Source organism: Mus musculus, chromosome 4 (genome assembly GCF_000001635.26).
Source record: "Mus musculus strain C57BL/6J chromosome 4, GRCm38.p6 C57BL/6J".
Lineage (NCBI taxonomy): Eukaryota > Metazoa > Chordata > Mammalia > Rodentia > Muridae > Mus > Mus musculus.
The window spans coordinates 109,106,525-109,127,549 of NC_000070.6; the positions used below are offsets into that span (position 1 = coordinate 109,106,525).

Genomic DNA, 21,025 nt, shown 5'->3' on the forward strand with positions numbered 1-21,025 from the left:
AACAAATACAAAATGGTTTATGATATAATAAGAAAATTGAATCAGTATTTTCTAATTTGTAAAATACAGGACTAGCTTAATATTCTTAGAAGACACCTAAAAGCTAACATGTTGGCAAATTAAATCAATTTCCTATTAATGATTCTAGGTGGGACATGAAACAGAGAACAAAATGTTCCACTCCCATTAAAAAGAACACTGTAAGGGGTGCCCTTAAATCCCAAGGTACATGCAAATCATAACTTGCTTTGGCTACTTTCCTAGTAAGACTTTTGAAGCAGGCAGTAGAAGCTTTTAAAATAACTCCTGCTGACAGTGACAGACTAATAGCAAGGGTCAAAGTGACCAAAGGTGACTTAAGGTCTTCTTCCCAGAATCAATAATTAAGAAACTTATGGGTAGCCTTTAATTCCAGTTTAATCCCAGCATTTAGGAGGCAGAGACAGGTGGATCTCTGGTTTGAAGCCAGCCTTGTCTACAGACTGAGTTCCAGGACAGGCAGGGCTTCACAGAGAAACCGTGTCTCGAAAAACAAACAAACAAGGAAAGAACGAAAGGAGCTTCTGGGTAGCTGGAACTGAGAGAGGACTAAAAGGAAGACCGAGTAGTAACACAAACTCAAAACAATGACAGACAGTTTGCTATATGCAGTATTTTTTTTAAACAGTACAAAATAGTATACAATAAAAAATATGTTCTCCCCACAAAAGAAAGGGAAGCCTAGAATCCCAGCATCTGTTAGGTGGAGGCAGGAGGTTCACAAGTTCAAAGCTAGCCTGAGCTACATTAGTTCCTTCCTCAAAACAATTTGTTTAGGGCTGGAGAGATGGCTCAGTGGTTAAGAGCACTGGCTGCTCTTCCAAGGTCCTGAGTTCAATTCCCAGCAACCACATGGTGGCTCACAACCATCTGTAATGGCATCCAATGCCCTCTTCTGGTGTGTTTGAAGAGAGCGACAGTTTACTCACATACATAAAATAAGTAAATCTTTTAAAAAAATGTTTCAAATACATATCTATCTATCTATATATGTATGTATTTGAAATAAATTGTTCATATAAGTCTTCCTAGAAAGTTTAAAATAATAGAGAACATCATTAGTAGTAAAACTACAAAGGGGAAAAACAGGTTAAAATTTTAACAAAGAAAAACCCACCTAATAAAAGTAAGTAAGAATATTGGCATTTTAATTAGCAAAACAAATACCTTAAAATTAATGAAATTTTATGCAAATGCAATTTAATTAACATAAAGGCACCTGCAAAGTCTATGTTAATAACTGGAGCATGACACATTTGCGATGACCTCTCACCCAATCAAAGAAGCAGAGGGAATACTTACGATTTAATCACTTACAATTATTTTTGAAAATTCAAGAACTGGAGAGATACCAGAAGACTGGAAAAAAGCAAGTGTGGTACTGATCTTCCATAAAGGTAAGAAGAGAGAGAGTAGAAAGTTACCATGCTGCAAGTGTGGTATCAATAATCAAGCAAAGGACTAAGAGGAAACCTGTAACTACACAGGGGAAATAAGGACGTGAGCAAGTGACAAGTTAAAAACAAACAGTATGCCAAAATTCCTGGCCTTTCTGTTTCTTAGAAAACTAAGCTAGCATATTAAGCTCTTAGAGAAATGACACTATTTTGCCTTCCTATTAGATGACTTAAAAGCTTATATAAACAAAAAAGTATACAAAGAAACAACTTAGTAATTTTCTCACGCCCATGACTCTATGTGAAGAGCACTAATGCTATCCTTGGCTAACTGCGCACCCTGAAACATTTATAGCCCTCATGGTCCATCTGCTTCAGCTACAGCTCACGACTCGGAGCTATTGAGGAGTATTGAAGGTAAGGATTTCTATGTATTTTTAACCCTATAGATTTAATATTCAACTATCAATTCATCTGGAGTCAAGACAATACATTTTTTAAACACTCATAAAACTAACTGAGCATAGTGCTGAACTTTTTTCTCCACTGTATTTTCTGGAAGGCATATTTCCACAGCTACATGATTTCAAATTAGCTTCTCTTATCCACCTGGTAGCTCTTAGTTTCTTACCAGAAACTTCTGTGTATCCCAAGAATCCCCTAAAAGGTCTTTTCTCATAATTCTAAATAAACAATACTAACACTATGGATTCACCATTAATAAGACATTGGAAAAATTTCAGAGCACTATAAAGTCTGTTATACACAGACTTATTCTTTTTCATTTCATCATTATGGCATTGAAATAGTTATAAAGTAAGCTCAGGCCTAGAATCCCAGCACTTGGAAGGCTGAGGCAGGAGGACAGCTGAAAGTTCAAGGATAGCCTGAGCTATGAAGTGAAACCATGTCTAAAAGAAAAGAAACCAGAAAAAGAAATTAAGAAAGAAAAAAGTGTGAGATAGACTGGCACTGAACCCATTTTACAAGGGCCTACTGAACACCCAGATCTTCCACTAGAATTTTTCTTTTTTTATTGAAAATATAATTTTTTATACAACATATTCTGATTACAGCTTCCTCTCCCCCAGCTCCTCGAAACCTACAAATACCATACTTTTGAAAAGAGCCTGCAGCCTGAGGACACTGACCTTGTAGTCAGAAAGTCCTCTGAGGGGTGATGCAGTGGGACTGAGTAAACAGCACTAAGGACCGAGCATGCTCTGAATCCTGACAGACCGACCGCCTGTGTGGTCAGGACAGGCGCTGGCCCTGCCCACGTCCTCAGTAACAAGATGGAGCAGGTAATCTGATGGTAGCTATTCAATTTCCTTTCTAGATCTGAAGCCTTGGGAACCAGAATCCACTTCTGTAATCCCAAGGTCCACACAGTAGTACTTCACAGGTAAGTCAACTTGACAGATTTTAAAGACAGAAAATAGAAGGCTGATGACTAATGCTGTAAGCCACATGTGGTTTTTCTTAGGGAATATACGGTCAAGAAAAAGACACAAGCACTCATTAAGTGTAACATTCCTTCTAGAAAAGAAAAAGAACAGTAAGCTGAAGCCCTGAAGAAGATAATGGATGATATAAAATTGTAAAAGCAATAAACAAAAGGTAGCAACATACAGCCTAGAAACAGACAGAAGAAAGAACCTAGGATGTGCAGGAAACTGTTAGTTATTTCACCTAAAGCACAAAATGTAAGTTATATCTAAAAATTACCTTGGTAACCAGGAGTCAAGTAATGTAAGGAAGGCTTCCCCTCCACCCAGTTGTAATGGTTAGACATGACTCCAAACAGCCACTAAAACTGTTTCTAGTTTTAAATTTGTGCAGAAAATAGTTTAATGTTTAAGCGTTTGTTTTGTTTTTAAAGGAAAAATGAACTACAAAATCAAAACTGCTCACCCAGACGTGACAGAAATGGGCAGCTTCGCCAGGTCAATCCAGAATTAACAATCAGGCACAGATGCCCGCACTAAAATCACGACTTGGCGCGCTGGATAAATGCTCATGATAAAACTCTACGCGCCCTTTCACTGTCAGAACAAAATATAAATACAGACTCCATAATGTTATATGGTTTTTAAAAATAAAACGACTTAAGTTTGGGGCATAAGGATTTTCCCTATTAAAAATAACATAACTTTTATCAAAAAATTCTCCCAATTTCTTCAGTAAAACTACATAAAAAGCAGCTAGAGTACATGAACAAAAGACTGAAGTTTACAAACAGAACAGCCCTAGAGCTGCATTTGCCTGGGGAAGCCTCTTTGCCTGCTATCTTGCAAAATTATCCATCATTCTCAGAAGTGCACTAGCATAGACGATATGGTTATTTTCTTCATCAACCTTTTGTAACACATGTAATTTATGAAAGATGTGTAAAGTTGCCTCAGAAGATTCAGATGTAGCAAATTACTTTTAAAAAAAATTAAAACTCACAGAAACACGAGTTTACAGGCATTCATAAAACAGTCACCACTGAAACTTACCTCACAGACGTGAATGGTATAAGAACTGCATATTTTATACGTCATTTTAGTTTCACATTGTAAGCTGTATTTGTTTTGTTTTGGAGACAGGGTCTCAACTGTACAGTTCTGGCTACCCTAGAACTCACTCAGATCAAGCTGGCCTCGAACTCACAGAGATAGATAGATATCCTTGCCTCTGCTTCCAAAGTGCTGGGAATAGAGGTGTGCCTAACCATTATCCTCTATAAGGCTGTAAGCTATGTTTTAAAAAGGTCTGCCCTGCGCTCCTCCCCGCCCCCGCCGTGTCTGTATGTATCTATCTCCCCCCCCACCCCTGCCACCCCAATTCCCTGAAATCAAACACAAGGGGGAAAGAACCCATGATATCCTATTAGAGGAAAGAAGGAAATCAAAAGAGACTCTTAGAGCTTTAGTTTGACATATTTAATTTTTCTAAGTATTTATTTTATAAAAATGTAAAATTTTCAGAAATCATAACTTACACATATTTTTCAAAGTTTTATATGCAAAGTCACCAGTATTATTCAAGATTATCTATAAAATACTAAATTATGCCCCAAAACAAAACAAAACTTGGCATTGCTTGGGTATTTCTGAAACTCATACCCTGTTCCAAGAAAAATAAATCATAGCCAAATTTGTAATATCACTTAAATGTTAAGCACCAGTCAGCACAAAAGCCCTGAAAACAGCCCCTGCTGTCATATTGGAAAAAATGCGCCCCTTAACAAACAACAAAGCAAGACAATGAAGGCCCTACACCTTCCTGCGAGCATGCTCATCACTCAACATCTATCAAAGCAAACTTGGAAAGAACAAAATAAGACTATCTGATGTTTTCTGACCATGAGGTGTTTGCAAACAAAGCTTTTCTTCAGAGACAACTGAATTAGCTGGGGTCTTTTACTGTTTGTTTGTTTTATTATTCATTTTTATTAACCTGCAGGGTTTTTTGGGTTTGATTTTCTTATTATTAATCTTGGGGGGGGTGCCATAGAATGCATATGGAAGTTAGAGGACAACTCCTCGGAGTAGACGCACTGTCCCCCACCTTTGTGTGGGTTCCAGGGATGCCACTCAGGTCATCAGGCTGCACAGGAGAGGTGTCACCCTCTGAGCCATCTCTCAGTTATCAATCAGGTCCCGTTAACTCAGCATTTGACTGAACTGTGAAGCAGAAAAGTCTTCTTCCCTTCCCCAGCCTCAGAGGATCAACATTTCATTCAGTCTACTCTTAAAGATCTACCAAAGGCAATCATTTTAGGTAAACTCCCTGGAAATATGCTCTGTGTATAAGCAGGAGAAAGTGACATTAACTGTCTAAGTCCATAGCTGAGGATTTTAGCAAGAATTGAGAATTCTCCTAACAACGTGTTTCTAAATAAAATGTTTTCTAAACAAACACACTATGCTCTTCTAATGTGACCTGAACTCTGTACAGCCCACAAGCTGGCAAATTAACACACAAGAGACCTGCAAGATAAACTATTCAGACCAAAGGCTTGTACCTCAGACCAAACAAAACAAAGCCACCTTTAAAAAGATAGATTCCATTACTGTTTTGGCCTCATCCCTAAGAATTGCGTTTGCCAAAGCTGTCTTTGGGTAACTGATTTCTGCTGCCAGTGGATGCCCACTGGAAGGAAACACAATTCTGCTAAAGTTGTTCAAAGTACACACAAAATTATCCAACTTAAATAGTTGGAAGTCTACCAAGATAACCTGAATTAATTGTTCTCTATTGTGTTCCCCAAGCTAGTGCTTGGTTTGTGGAAAATGTTGAAGGGAGGCAGGGGTGGTGGGAGATATTAACTATGGATTCCTGAAGTGTGCTTATTTAACAATACTGAAACATAAAGTTGTTCCTGCAAGTTCTATATCAGCTTCCCTTGAAACAATACCTTGCTCAGTTATTAAAGACTACATGAATACTGAGATCTGACATTAATGAGATTTTTTTTAATACTAAAGAAGTAACAGGAGAAGAAGCTATCACAACAAATGGTGGTGTAACACAGACCAGGCCGTGACAACTGTCTTAGCCCTTCTACATTTCATTCTCTCATGCCAAGTCTTGTCATGAGCACAGTTTTACATGTACTACTCTGGGCTTTACAATCCTGTTTCAGTAATTATTTATTCATTGGGCATCTTCTGTGACTATGTGCTGGACACCCTGGAGATGCCAAGGTGAAGCAGACACTGATCCTGACCTAAGAGTTTCTATCAACTTGAGGAGCTCAACATTGATCTGTGGTTCTCAACCTGTGGGTCCAAACCCCTTTGCAGGCCAGAAGACCCTTTCACAGCGATTACATATCAGATAGTTACATTAAGGCTCATTATAGAAGCAAAATCAAAATTATTAAGTATCAACAAAAATAATTTTATGGTGGGGGTCACCACAACATGAGAAACTGTATTAAAGGGTTGAAGCATAAGGGAGATTGAGAACCACTGGGCTAGAGCAGCTGATCTGAACAGGGTAGAGAAGGGTGATGGGAAAGGCACCGGAAGACTCCAAGGAAAAGCAGGTAGGAGAGGTTTAAGGGAGCATTTGGGAAACCAGGCTCTGGACAGAGGCAAAGGTCTGTGTTAGATCAGGACTCTGGCTCATGTGATGCAATGTTTGAACTTTGCTTTCAAGAATCTACTCAGGGCTAAGCAAGCCAAAGAAAGATTCTGTGGGACTCAAGGACTCAGGAACAGCAAAGAAGCTTTACCCGAGCCTGAAGGAAGCACAGACTGTACAGGACAGCTACAGGACAAACGGCCACAAAGCGCCAAGGAGCAAAGTACTCTAAAAGTTCTTTTGTCCCCTTCTTAACTCTTCAGTCACTGCCTCCCAAGGGCTAAAGCCAAACAAAAGCCCAAGAATAGAATGCCTGGGTAACTCAGGCTACAGAGCCTTCAGAGGCACACACACCAAGAGAACAGAGGACAAATCTGAGAGGAGGAGGAGCTCGGTACACACCCAGACTGAGGGACACGGGAGAATCTCTCTTGGAGAGTATTTTCCAGATCTAGATGGCGACTTCAAAGGAAACCAAAATTAGTGGCTGAGCCAGGGAAGTCCTAGAGTTTGAGAGGCAAGGTGAGCAATGGGTAGAGGCATGCCAAGATTGCTGTGACACACCCTGGGGCCACTGACAAAAGAGAAAACAAAAAACAAAAAAACAAACAAACTCCCCTTAGGCTCATTTCCTAGATTCTAGACTCTCTGGCAAATGTCTTGGTTTCTGGAAACCAATTTCTTCCACTACTTATAGAAGATGGGAGGGTGGGGGTGTGTGTGTATAATAAATTAGATTTTAGGCTTCCTTCTTTCCTGTTCTAGGATCCCATGAAGCAAATGTCTACAGGTTAATGCAGGTTTGGGCAGACAGTAATCACTCCATTACACTGGAGGACCCATAACTGATCTCATTTAAATAAAAATAGGAAACTAGATCTTCTATGAATATAGAAGAATATATAAGAAGAGGTTTTCTATGGTATGACAAAGTAAGCTAAAGCTCATATGAACTATTGTAACCTCAAAACTTATAAACATTAATGCAACCAGAGTTTAAAACAAGCTCTAGAAGGCCAAGAAGCAAAACAAAACAAAACAAAGTTCAATGTCAGGACTGTCAATCATGCTCACTCCGTCTGTCTGTCTCTGTCTGTCTCTCTTTGACTGTCTACCACCCCCCCTTACACACACACACACACACACACACACACACACACACACACACACACGAATACACACATCAACAATTACCATTCACTCGTGGCAAAACCATGTGCTGATTCTCTGTTATGGCCAGGCGCTTACTAGGGTTTCCAAAGGACAGAGAATGGAGGAAATAGCAAATATAGTCAGACACAGCCCCATTTGTTTGTTTGTTTGTTTGGTTGGTTGGTTGGCTTTTTTAAAGATAGGGTTTCTCTGTGTAGTCCCGGCTGTCCTGGAACTTGCTCAGGAGACAAGGCTGGCCCTTGGACTCAGAGGTCCACCTGCCTTTGCCTCCTGAGTGCTGGGATTAAAGTCATGTGCTACTCTGGCACCCAATTTTAAGAAACAAAAATGTCACCCCTTCCTAATTCCTTTGACTGCTCTAGCCAGTAGCATGCTTCTTCCCATGACACTGTGCACCCAAACCAACCTATGCTAGTATTGCTAGTAGTAGTATTTCAACTACATCAGAAGTCCTAGAGATATGGGGCTTGGGAAGACTCTAAAACCTGCCCACCATCACAGCACTGTTTCTAGCACTTTCTCCAATTCCCTGTGACACTTGTAAGCAACAAGTTGAACGACCTAAGAGCGATTTTAATTCATGGCAAGAAAAAAAACCTCTACTTCCAGTACAATTGAATAAAAGGTTTCTATGTTTACAATATAATTGTTCGTATTCTGATCATTTATGCCAGGTACAAAGGAAATTTCATGTCTCCAAATTCTGGCAGTTAGACAAATACCAGCATTCCTCAGGAATTTGTGAAGCCAGTTCCCTTCTGCCAGAGGAACCATTTCTCTTGTCACTGACAGAAGGGACAAATGTGGTACCTATTAGCACACCAAACTACATGCTGGCCTCCAGGTTCCCTCAGTATCACAAGTACCTGCTATATATATCAGGGTCCATGCTAAGCTAACATCCTCGCTCTTTCACACACATCTCCCCTAAACTTCCTCCAGCTCAGGAGCTTCCCTCCCTCCCACAGCGTCTCAATCTCCGTATAACCCTGCTATGTCAGCTATGCCCTCTCTCGGTCTTCTGGGTCTTCACCTCTCACCCCTCAACACCAGCCCTTCTCTCGTGGCCAGAGGTTGTATGCTGGATATGTTCAGTCTACTAGTTTGCTTCTCTGCTCTGCACTATTCCAGATGCCTCTGGCTGTTCGACCCTCATTTCTACAATAAAAACCTTCCCTGTAACCAGACCATGGAGTGGTCATATCTTCAGTTTATACAACTTACCCACTTGCTAAACACCTACAATGTTCTACTGGGCTCAGAAAGCCAAACTCCAAGTGCCACACTTGTGGATGTTCGAACTGAAGGGCACTTAGAAAAAGTATCTGATTTTCTCATGTTCCCCTTTTCTCCCAAAGCAGCAAGAGATTCTAGAATTCCTCTACCCTCAGCTCCCAAAGCAGCAAGAGACTCTAGAATTCCTTTACTCTCAGCTCGTCTTAAGAACCATAACCCTTCTATCCCACAACAGACAGAAACCTTGCTTTCACCTTTCCCCCTACATTAAAGAAATCCTCTGATCAGGCCAGGGTACAGTGGCACATGCTTATAATCCCAGGATTTGTGGTGCAAAGAAAAGGAAATCATGAATCCAAGACAAGCCTGGGATACATGGTAGGGTTGTCTCAAAAAGACAAAAACTAAAACAAGGCAAAACAGAACAAACAAACAAACAAACAAACCTCTCGAGACCTGTGCCTGACAGTAAGTCATAAATCTTTCATTTTGGAAGGAGTCCTGGCCCATTGCCCAGTAGGAATGCTACCCTGACTGACTCCAGACAAGCTTTTCATTATGTCTATTATTGCATTACATCACAGTTCTCTATCCAATAATATTCTATGTAGCTATCCATAGATAGCCATAGTCAACTTACAGAAACAAGAGTTTTTCCTGGGTCTTTGGGTGTTCATTGTGAGAACCTTCTGTCATATAAAATTTGATAAATCTGTTAAGAATTTCTCTTCAGAGTAAGGAAACATAAGGAAGAGACCAGCCTACATGGCCAGACACTCCCTTAGTGACAAAGACACCAGGGATACAAAGATGAGTAAAAACCTTTATTTCTAGCAAATTACAACCTAATAAGAATCTGACATGTAAATAAAAAAATTAACATTTAGCAAAATCTGTAAGAGATATGAACAAATTCTGTAACGGACACAAAGTAACTCACTGCCTTGTTTATACAGCAAGGGAAAGGCAATGGGTGCAGGCACTAGGGTTCAGCCCAAAGCTTAACCACCTGAAATGTGGTGGCAACCTAAGCAAAAAGGAAAGACTGAAGGAAAGAGCTCATAGGATAGACTGATCTAAGGAGAAACCGCTCACAGGGAGCACCTTAAGCACCTACAGCTGTGGGATGAATGCATACCCACTGTCGAGGGCCTTATAGGGATGCCAGGAACTGGACTTGGGCAGGCACCCAAAGCAGAAGCATGGCAGTGACTCAGTCAATGTGTTTTTGAGTGAAGAGGATGGGTGGGGCTTGTCTCACTTTCGTCAGATTTCCCAAAAGTCCAGCTGAGAGAGGTCAAAGGACTCAGAGCTGTATCATACAAGAAAACCTGTTAAATCCAAGAGATATTACTAAAGAGCTTTAGATGTGGGGAGTAGGGCACTGTGCTCAATATATTTTTTCAGCCTCTCATTTACTGAGACATGCTTCAAGTACAATGTCATTCCTGTTCCAAACCAAACTAAGGGCACTCAACTTCAAAAAAAAATATTGCTTTGTTTGAATTCTCAAAACTAAAATCCCTTTCTTAATGATGTAAGCTTGCCCTGGAGTACATTAAAACAATCGAGCTTCTATTTAAGTAAACTTGTAGAGATGCACAAAAACCAAAAGTTTAAAAAAAAAATCATCCCCCAAAAAGTAAGACAAGAAACGTTAGTACTAGTAACTACAGGACTCTAATGGTTGTTCCGACACAGGCTGTGTTCACAAGGATGACCTGTGAGTAATCTCATGAGACCTCCTGTTTTTTAAAAACGTTCGCTGTGAACGTTTTAAACTTCAACTACCACTTTAAGACCACTGCCAGCTTTCACACTGAAAAGCCTGGAAATAGTTACTTGGCTTTCAATTTCTGTAAGGCAGCTAAAAAGTAAAACAATTTAATAACGCAATACCAAACCTTCACATTAAAAATGTTCTTCAACATAATTCTCAATCTTTTATGATTTTAAAAAAAAATGTTTTTTTTTAAGTACAGCAGAAAGGCCAGCAGGAGCCTTCCCTTCCTGCTATATTAATCACAGGCAACTTTCTACAACTGAGCTAAAACTGACAACCTTAAAGCCTTCCCTATAGTTGTCCCGTGAACCCCATGAAACTATACGGAAGTTTCCAAAATATTTACAGCAGCTACTTAAAAACAAAACCACCTCATTCCCTAGCCACCCAGCCACAAACAGCAGCATCCATCACTGATACACAAATACAGGGCCAAGCTCCAGCACAACGCCTAGATATCCCAAATTCTACATTTAATAGGCTGGGTCAGAGTTGAGCTTTCGAGTTTAGAGCTCAACTGAAGTGATTGTGCGTCAGCCTTCTAAAAGAGAACCGAGTTCCACACAAGTATTTCCTAAGCAGGACAGCGGCGCCACAGAGGGGGGCTTGGGGGCGTGGGCTGAGGAGAGGCGGCCCCTCGCCAGGGGGACCCAAGGGTCTACTCACTCCGCAAGCGGCCAGCAGGAGAGCCATTCGCGGCGGCCGGCCGCCGTCTCAGGGGAGGGGCCCTTCCCCAACCCGGATGCCCCTCCGCGCCCCGCACCCCAGCCCTGGAGCCGCTGGAGGACGCCCTCTCCCGCCCTCCCCCGCCCTCCCCCTGCGCCGCGGTCCAGACGCAGCCCCAATTGGCTGGCCCTGGCAAAGAGGTCCCTGGCGATTGGCCACGGGTCACCTGCATGGGAGGTGAGCGGCTGGCGATTGGCGGTTGGCCCCGTTGGGCGTCAGGGCTGAAGGAGCCGCAAAGGAGCCGCGAAGGAGCCGCGGAGGCTCAGGGTTCCCACCCGCGAGAGCTGGGAATAGGCCTGGAACTGGCTTCACCTGCGCCAGCGGCTTCGACCATCACCATATTTTGGCAGTTGCTGAGCTCAGAAGTTCCACCTTGATAATTGATTTTTGCCTCCACAAAGTTGTTTCTGTCGCACGAGGAAGGCGGGAGAGGAGGAAACACTACAGTCTACCAATAAACAAGAGCTTGGGTGTCTGTTTTACTTGTAGGTGACACGTCCGTGGGCTTGCTGTTTTGACAGCACCATAAGGAGTGTAGGTGGCTTGTGAAGAACTTCAAGAATCCAAATGGTGTAACTGCGAAGTTCAGGCTTGGAGGACCTGGACAGAGGCCCAAAATGCAGGAAATCACAGACACCAATGATTGGCATTGTTCTGGAGGAACAAGATGCTTTTCTGTACCTTTTTTCCTTGGTATCTTGGCCTTTCCTAAGACTCATCGAAGCATCCAATTGTTTGCTGTCATTTTTGTGGCACACAGAGTTCAAGAAATAATCAACTACACTAAAACTACACTGCTGTACTCACTGTTTATGTTTTTTTTTTTTAGTTGATGTAAACTGTTGCAAAATGTTCAATACGAGGCTCATTCTGATTCCCCCTTTATAAGCATGGAGTTCTCCCATGATCTCTACCTCAGTAAATGAAACCACTATCATCCATTCTAAAATGCAAACTAAAAATGTGTTTTCAATTCCAGTTCTCCTCGTATCCGAAATAATGGCCCTTGGAATAATTTCCTCACTAGAGTCTTCCTGAATCTACCAATTCACTCTCAACATAAGAGCTAGAGTGTATTTCCATAGCATCTCACTATCAATTAAGAAACTTGCCACAGCTTTGCATGGTACAAAGGGATATACCTCAGTACTTAACACTGAATGGTACAAATGTTTTATAGCCCTACCTGCATCTTTCAACTTGCACCCCTAGATTTCTGCCCTCCACACGGTGGTCCTTTTGAAGAGTCTTTAATTTGCCAAGGACCTTCCAACTTAACCTTGTGACAGCTGCTATCTCCTTCACACTATCTCCTTCACAATAACTCCTGACTCAATTTACTTCTCACTATCATCTCTATACAAACAACGTATATTCTTCTGATTTTGGGTCATCAGTAGCCCATGAAATTTTTTCGTGGAAGTTAACCACGGCTATAATTTTACATTATGAGTTCTTTAGTAATTGTTTTGACTCTTAGTTCATATTGATAAAATGTGACTATGGTGGTTTGGCTGAGAATGGCTCCCATAGGTCATATGTATGAATGCTTGGTCTCCAGTTTGAACTGTCTGGGAAGGATCTGGAGGTTTGGCTTGGTTGGTAATGTAGCTCAGTGGTTGTATGCTTGTCTATGAGGCCCTGGATTTAATCCTCAGTAATAAAGACAAAATGATCTATCAAGTCATGTTATCATACTTTACTTCTCTGCTGTTGTGATAAAACACTGACCAAAAAGCATGTCTGGAAGGGTAAAAATCTTAGTTTACAGGCTATGGTTCATTATTGAGGGAGACCAGGGAACACAAGACAGGAACTTGAAGCAGAAACCAAAAGAGAAACTCTGCTTCCTGCTTGCTTCCAGCACTTGCTTGGCTCGTTTTATTACATAACCTGTCCAAGGGCAGGACCACCTAAGAGGGCTGCTTCCCACCCCCATCAATTAGCAATCCAGAAAATGCCCCCCAGAGTTGCCTACAAGCAAGCCGAGGAAGGCAGTCTCTCAAGACTCCCTTTTCTCAGGTGACCACAGCTTGTGTCAAGTTAATAAAAACAAAAACCTAAGCAATACACACGTAAAGATCAAGAGGAAACAAGCACAGTCTCCTAACTAAGAAGCCTATCCCGGGGCTGGAGAGGTGGCTCAGCGGGTAAGAGCACTGGCTGCTCTTCCAGAGGTCCTGAGTTCAATTCCCAGCAACCACATGGTGGCTCATAGCCATCTGTAATGGGATCTGATGCCCTCTTCTGGTGTGTCTGAAGACAGTGATAGTGTACACATATACATAAAATAAATAAATTAAAAAATAACTATCCCAAAAGAATACAATTCCAAATACTACCTATAACATTTTAGGGCAAAGCAAAACTCTGGAGACTATAAACAGTGAGGGCTATGAAAAGAGAAGGATAGACAGGTAGAATGTCAAATATCTTTTTAAAAAATTGTATGTGGGATTTTATCTGCACGTGTGCACATAAATCATGTGCAAGCCTGGTGCCCATTGAGGCCAGAGGACATCAGAGTCCCTAGAACTGGAGCTACTGTCAGTCATAAGCTGCTTCATGGGTGCTGGGAACCCAAGCTGGGGCCTCTGGAAGATCACCCAGGTGTTCTTAATTGCTGGATCCTCTCTCTGGCACCCAGAACATTTTTAAGGTAGGAAAAATACTATGTATGATACTGTAAAACCATACGATACAAAGTTGTCCAAATTCATAAGCATTATAAAGAATAAACTAACTTTAACATTTTTTTCAGCTAGCAGTGGTGGTACATGTCTGCAAACCCAGCACTTAGGAGCTAGAGGCACGATCATCCTTGCCGAAATAGTGAGATGGAGACCCACCTGCTATGTGAGACTCTGCATCGAAAAAAAAAAAAAACTCAACAAAACAAAACCTATGTGTTGTGCAATAATGTGTCGCTAGAAATCAGTGAGGACAAATGTACCATCCTGGCAGGAAATACTGATAATAGGGGAAGCCATGCACGTGTGGGGCAGGGATATGAAAAAACAGGAAATCACTGAATCAATCTCTCTCTCTCTCTCTCTCTCTCTCTCTCTCTGTGTGTGTGTGTGTGTGTGTCTGTCTGTCTGTCTGTCTGCCCCTCTCTGGCTTGGAACTGAAAACCACTCTAAAATATAGGATACTTTGTTGTGTTCTACGCCAAACCAATTGTTCTCTTGGCACTGACCCTGAACACAGGCAAGTGCCTAGAGCAGATGTAGGACAACTCAGGTTTCAGCAGTGGTCTATAAAGCCTAAACGTTTTTGCCTGTCTGTCTTCAGAAAACTGATGTCAGCTAGTCAATTCCTATGTAGGAACTTAGGCCAGATGGAGCACATATATCACTTGGCATATGGGAGAAGCAATACCTATCTTACAACCAAGGGAAAGTGTAGTTAACACGCTGTCAAACAGAAATATTTTGTTCGGAATTAGAATCAGCAGCCTCTGCACGGGCCCACGATGCCTATTATAGTGCAAGTCCTGCTCACCACTGAACCCTCAGCCTCTCCTCACAAGGGACTGGCATAACATCGGATGCTTAGAAATGCCTGCGGGGATGGAAGGCCAGAAACTGTGCTCTAACAGCCTCAACACACTGAAGGGAGGTGAAAAGAGCCAGTCTAGGGGACACACGGGAAGAAGAGGACAAGAGACTAGTTTTTCAAATTTTAATTATATTTTGATGGATACTATTGCCCTAATTTTCATAGATAAGATTCTGCATTGGTCAGTTAACTTTATTCTGAGAGAACGTCTAGATTTTATTTTTTAAACCTACATTACTAAATTCAGTAAGAAACATTCAGCTCTTTGCCACAGGTAAATAAAATCACTTTCTATTATTTAATTCTCAAATTTAAAATATTATATAACTTTTAAAATCTCTGTGTATTATATCAGGATTAGTAAGGTTAGAAATAAAAATGTGTTTATTTCTAGAGAACGGTATAGGAGGAAACTATAGTATTTTATATATTTTTAAGAAGTTTAATTTTTTTCTTTTTCCCTTTCTTTCTTTCTTTCTTTCTTTCTTTCTTTCTTTCTTTCTTTCTTTCTTTTGTTTTGTTGTTGTTGTTGTTGTTTTGAAACAAGGCTTCTCTGTGTAGCCCTGGCTGTCCTGGAAGTCACTCTGTAGACCAGGTTGGCCTTAAACTCACAGAGATCCACCTGCCTCTGTCTCCTGAGTGCTGGGATTAAAAGGCTTGTGCCACCATACCTGGCTGAGTTTAAGTTTTTAAGCCATGTGTTGTTCATGTCATTATCACATTTTATTTATGTGTGTGTGTGTATGTGTGAGAGAGAGAGAGAGAGAGAGAGAGAGAGAGAGGGAGGTTAGCTCTCTTCCTCTATATTTACAGTTTCTGGGGGTTGAACTCAGGCCACAAGGCTTGCATGACAAGTGCTGTGACTTGCTGAGCCTGTTGATTTTAGAAATCGAATTACCACTGTGGTTTCTGCTCTCTTCTTTATAGTAGACTGGCTCCATAAAGACAAGGACCATGGGTAGTTTATACACAGACAGACTCTTGGCAATTATTATAATATGTAGAATACAGTGAATTTGAATAAATACTCAACTAAATACATAACTTCTCTATACTCTTTGTATGTTCTGAGTTGAACATGCACCACTTAAGATTTAACATCTTTATATAGGGAAGGCAGAAAAGCACACACAAGATTTCTATTAAAACACACAGTGAAAATGAAATTCTGGCAGTTAAAGGAACCTAACCTCTAGCTATCTGTAAAAACGAACCATCTGTTCTTAGTTGCTTCTCAGAGTTCAGAACAGACGTGCTATAACTAGACCAAGAAAACTTACCAGAAAAATGAATCCTAGAGAATCCTAAATTCTAACTTAAGAGCCAAAAATTTCCCTCAGAAAGAGCAAAGGCTCTGATGAGAGCCTCAAGGAGAAGTTGGAGGAAGCCGGACTAAGTGGCTTCTTCCCCACACTATGTTACCTGTGGAAGACATGACACATCAGTACTGCAGGCACTTCCTTTTCGTGGGAGTAGGGGTGGGGCACTTGAAGGAAAAAGTTAAACACACCCATTTTTCTACATAGTGCTAAAAATAGATCTAACAAAGCCAAGGGAAACGACATAGTTGTAGAAAACAACTGTGTACTCAAAAAGTACTTGTATTAATTTAACACTCAAGAAAAGTTCTCAAAATAGTCTCATATTCGCTGGCCATGGTGGCACATACCTGTAATACTGCCAAGAGCAACAATTAGGCAATTAAATGAAACTACAGGCATAAACTGAAAGACATGGACAGACTGACATGCCAAGGGCAACCAATAGAGTTGGGGAAAAGAGGGAAGAGAACCAAATGTCCCACCAAAGGGGAACCCAGAACCAGACCAGGTGTTCCTCCAGTGGGAACCAAAGAGGAAGCAGTATGTCCCCTGACCTCCTATGACCCTGGGAGCAATACTGTGTGCAGTTTCTCCTTTCTTAGATTCCAACCAGACAGCTGCCAAACAGAAAACAAAAAACAGGCTCACCTCTGGAGGTTTTGAGCTTCAAAATGAAATTGCTCAATGCAGATGATAACAAACCAGGGGCCTGGGTAGAGTGATTGGATTCCTGGCCAACGCACCAAATGTGGGGTTCGCTTACATCCAACATAACTCAAACATCAGGTAAATGTAAATGGCAAAAATGTATTGTAATCAAGCCGCTACTGATCGATCAGGGCTGCAGAACAGACTTGGGAGCTGAGCTGTGACCTTAAGGGACACTGCACAGCATAGAGGATGAAACCATAAAGCGATAGGGAGCAGGGTGGGTTCTAGCATTGTCTAGTCATAGTTTGAGGTTGATCAAGGAAGTTTCCATCCATCAGGATAGGAGTAGGTCCCTAGGCCTGGAAACATGAACTTAGTTTGACTATGCCAGAAAGATGGAGAAACTGTCCTTGAGATGTCTGGACTCAGGCAACTGTTTCCTTATAAACTGTCTCTGAGATGTCTGGATTTGGATAACTGTTTCCTTATAATGAAAGTTGTTCAGTTATTGGGAAGTATCCAGCTCCCTTAGGGCCTGAAACCTTGAATTTAGTTTCCTCCTAATCAAATGGAGTCTGAAAATTAAATGGTAAGTACTTAGAATAAGTTTCTTTTGCTTGTTCCCACTATACCAAGCCTGACAACCTAAGTTTGATCCCAAAACCCACATAGTAGGAGAGAACTGATTCCTACAAGTTGTCTTATAACCTATACAAACCACACACACAGCAGGGAGGGAGGGAGGGAGGGAGGGAGGGAGGAAAAGAGAGAGAGAGAGAGAGAGAGAGAGAGAGAGTGAGAGAGAGAGTGAGAGAGAGAGAGAGAATATGCCCCCTAAATAAATAAATATAGTCAAATTTTAAATGAAAGATTTCTATAATCATGAAAGTCAAGGAATAAAAATCAAAGCGCCTGAAAACTACTAAAAGACTAGTTTCTCGGTCTCCTAAAAACTGAGTCTGTGTTACTCATACAAGCCTGGCAGCTGCGTAGCGATCATACTTCAGTGTCTCATTTTTAAAAAGGCTTCCCATGGACTCCAAGCTTCCCAGTCTTGATAGAAACTGCTAGCACATCTCACTTAGTATGCTGATGCTGACCTTTTACTCACAGGTTAAAGGATACTTCTGGGTACAAGCTACCAAGCCTTCCTTACTCACTCAGCCTCGCTCTTATAAAAGCTGTTGTCTCCTTTCTTTCTAGGAGTTTGAGATAAACACAAAAAAGGGTACTCTAATTTTATTTCTGTTGCTGTGATAAAATACCCTGACAGAAAGCAACACAGGGGAAATGGGTTTCTTTTGGCTTTCATTTCCAGGTCGCAGTCTATCATCATGGGCAGTCAAAGCAGGAACTGAATTCAAACAGCTCGTCATCTCACAGCCACAGTCAAGAGCAGGGAGAAACACACACACCTACTCTCTGGCTGCCTTGCTGTGCTCAGCCTGATAAGTTTTCCATTTATATAGAGTCCAAGACTTCCTGCACCTAGGGAATCTTGCTGTCCATGGTGAGCTGAGTGTTTTCACATTAACTTAATTAAGACAGTTCTTCTAAAACATGCCCAGGCCACTAGAAGACCATCCCTCTTTGAGACTCCCTTCCAAGTGATTCCAGATTGTGTCAAATTGACAAAACTATCCTTTACTGGGGTAAATTACAAAACTGTTGAACAGCAGCAAGGAAATTCTATTTTGTTTTTAACCTAAGGTACAGTACACACAAACTGTATATTTAAGAACAGTTAAAGCACCATTTCTTGTTCCTTTTAATCACAGCTATTGTAAAGCTATTTGCTATATAAAAATATTTTAAAATTTATTTAATATTATTGGGAGTATGCATATGCACACATGCACATGTGTGCATACATTATGGGATGCTGTGTTGTAGTGTATGTGTGGAGGTCAAAGACCAACTTTGTAGACTTAGGTTCTCTCCATTCACCTTTATATGGGTTCTGGGTATTGAACTTGGGTCACCAGACTTGCAAGGTAAATACCTTTACGCACTGACAACTCTCTAGACTATAAATATCTTATTACCAACTCATGTGTAGCACAGACTTTAAAAAAAAATGTAACGGTCTATGCTTAAACAGCTGCCTGAGAATTCAAACTGAGCTCTAAAGCAGTCTCTACAACGATGCATAATCACTTATTTAAAAGGTGATGTGTATGTATGTATGTATGTGACTGTGTGTATGACTGCATGTGTATATATGTGTGCATGTGTGTGTGTTACATGTACCCATGTTTTCACATGCATTTGGAGGCTGAGGAGTATGTTCTATTATTCTAAACCTTAGTCTCTCAAGACAATCGCTCACTCAACTGAACTGAACTGAACTGAACTGAACTGAACTGAACTGAACTGAACTGGGCTGGGCTGGGCTGGGCTGGGCTGGGCTGGGCTGGGCTGGGCTGGGCTGGGCTGGGCTGGGCTGCACTGGTTGTTAGACAGCAATCCTGGGGACTTTTCCATCTCAGCATCCCCACGACACTGAAGTTACAGGTGTGCAGGGCTATGTCCAGCATTTTCTTTATGTGGGTGCTGGGGAGTCAAACTCTGGTCCTCACACTTGCACAGGAAGTGCTCTGACCCCTGAGCCATCTTCCCAGCCCCATGAAGCTGTCAAGTCAGCTTAGTAGCAACATTAAAGCAAGGCTTCCAAGACATGCTGTTACCTACAATGAGGCCAGCACTTATACTTGGCCATATCATGACATATCACACAAAGGTCAAATGACATCATGGCATGTGACATAGAAAAGAAGCCTCCCAGCAGTTACAACAGAGAAAAGTGATTGGGATGACTACTCTACTATTAGGAAGTCATACTCTACACTGAAATGCACATGTGGTCAGATTTACAGAGAACCTTCACCCTAACAGTCAATCACACTGACAGTACAGGCTTCCATACTGCAGTGGTTAGCATGCCTGCCTTCTACGTTGTAAATAGCCTTGTAAAGTGGTTCAGCAGGTTGTATTAATTGCTAGATTTTTAATTTTTCTTTCTGAGACAGGGTTTCACTCTGAAGTCTTAGCTGGCTGGAACTCACTAGCCCAGGTTGGCCCTCAACTTGCAGCAATCCTTGCCTTACCTCCTGAATGCTAGAAGTATAGGCATTTGCCCCTGGGCTCAGCTAAAATGAATCTTAGATTCTGTTGCTTTGTGTTATATTTGCACTTAATTTGCAAGTTCCTTTGAATGTTTTTGTAAAAGTTTAAATCTGAGACATTTACCTTTTGCTTTATACTTGCCTGCACTAAGTAATATTATAGCATAAAACTCATATTCTATTCTTTGGGGACGCAGAATTTTTTTCTAAAATTTGAGCCCGAACTTACTCAAGTTTTGTAAAACTGCTTTTTATACCTGTATAGCTGCTCACGGGCTGAGAGGAGGGAGTTAAAGGGTTCAGTGGCCTCTGGCTCTTCCCAAAAAGCTTCCTAACTTAGCAGTCAACAAAGACATTTACACCGGGGACAGTGAGTCACAGAGCAGCAGATAAAACCCCTGAGTAAGGCAGGGAGCCTGCAGGGAGGGGGAGCTGACAGCAGTGGGGACAGAGCAACTGTGCATGGAAATGTCAGAGCACAGTTAACAAAGGACGGTCGAAAAGATGTGTGTGTGTGTGTGTGTGTGTGTGTGTGTGTGTGTGTGTGTGTGTGTGTGTGTGTATGTGTGAGAGAGAGAGAGAGAGAGAGAGAGAGGGAGGGAGGGAGAGGGAGGGGGAGAGGGAGAGGGAGAGGGAGAGGGAGAGAGAGAGAGAGAGAGAGAGAGAGAGAGAGAGAGAGAGAGAGAGAGAGCATGTGTGAGAGCGCTCTGCAGGTTAACAGCTGCTGTAGAAAACTCAGTCACAGGATTTAAATGCTCAGATTGTGCTTCCTATCTGCAGACTGCTCTAATTACAATTTGCCGATACAAAGAAACAGGGTGACCCAGAAAAAGAATGAAGAGAATAAAGATGAAGAAAGCTTTAGATGAAACGACAGTTGGAACGGAAAATAGGAGTGACCAGTATTTGTTGAACACCATTCCTCTGTGTACAGGC

The 21,025-nt window shown here is 41.5% G+C and overlaps 1 protein-coding gene across 20 annotated transcripts in view; it reads right to left on the reverse strand.

The window, feature by feature from the left end:
* Positions 1 to 21,025, reverse strand: part of Osbpl9 (oxysterol binding protein-like 9) — a 141,128-nt gene that overhangs the window by 45,380 nt on the left and 74,723 nt on the right. For 6 of the 20 annotated variants that reach the window (NM_001346502.2, NM_001355190.1, XM_006502617.4 and 3 more), the window contains one exon: positions 1,357 to 1,425. The exons of 9 other annotated variants lie outside the window; for them this stretch is intronic. In NM_001346502.2, coding sequence (NP_001333431.1) covers positions 1,357 to 1,425 — 69 coding nt within the window. Of the gene's footprint in view, positions 1 to 1,356; positions 1,426 to 3,164; positions 3,237 to 11,370; positions 11,513 to 21,025 lie in introns of those variants that run through there. 5 more of the 20 variants (NM_001134791.2, NM_173350.3, XM_030253065.1 and 2 more) reach the window with 4 other exon arrangements.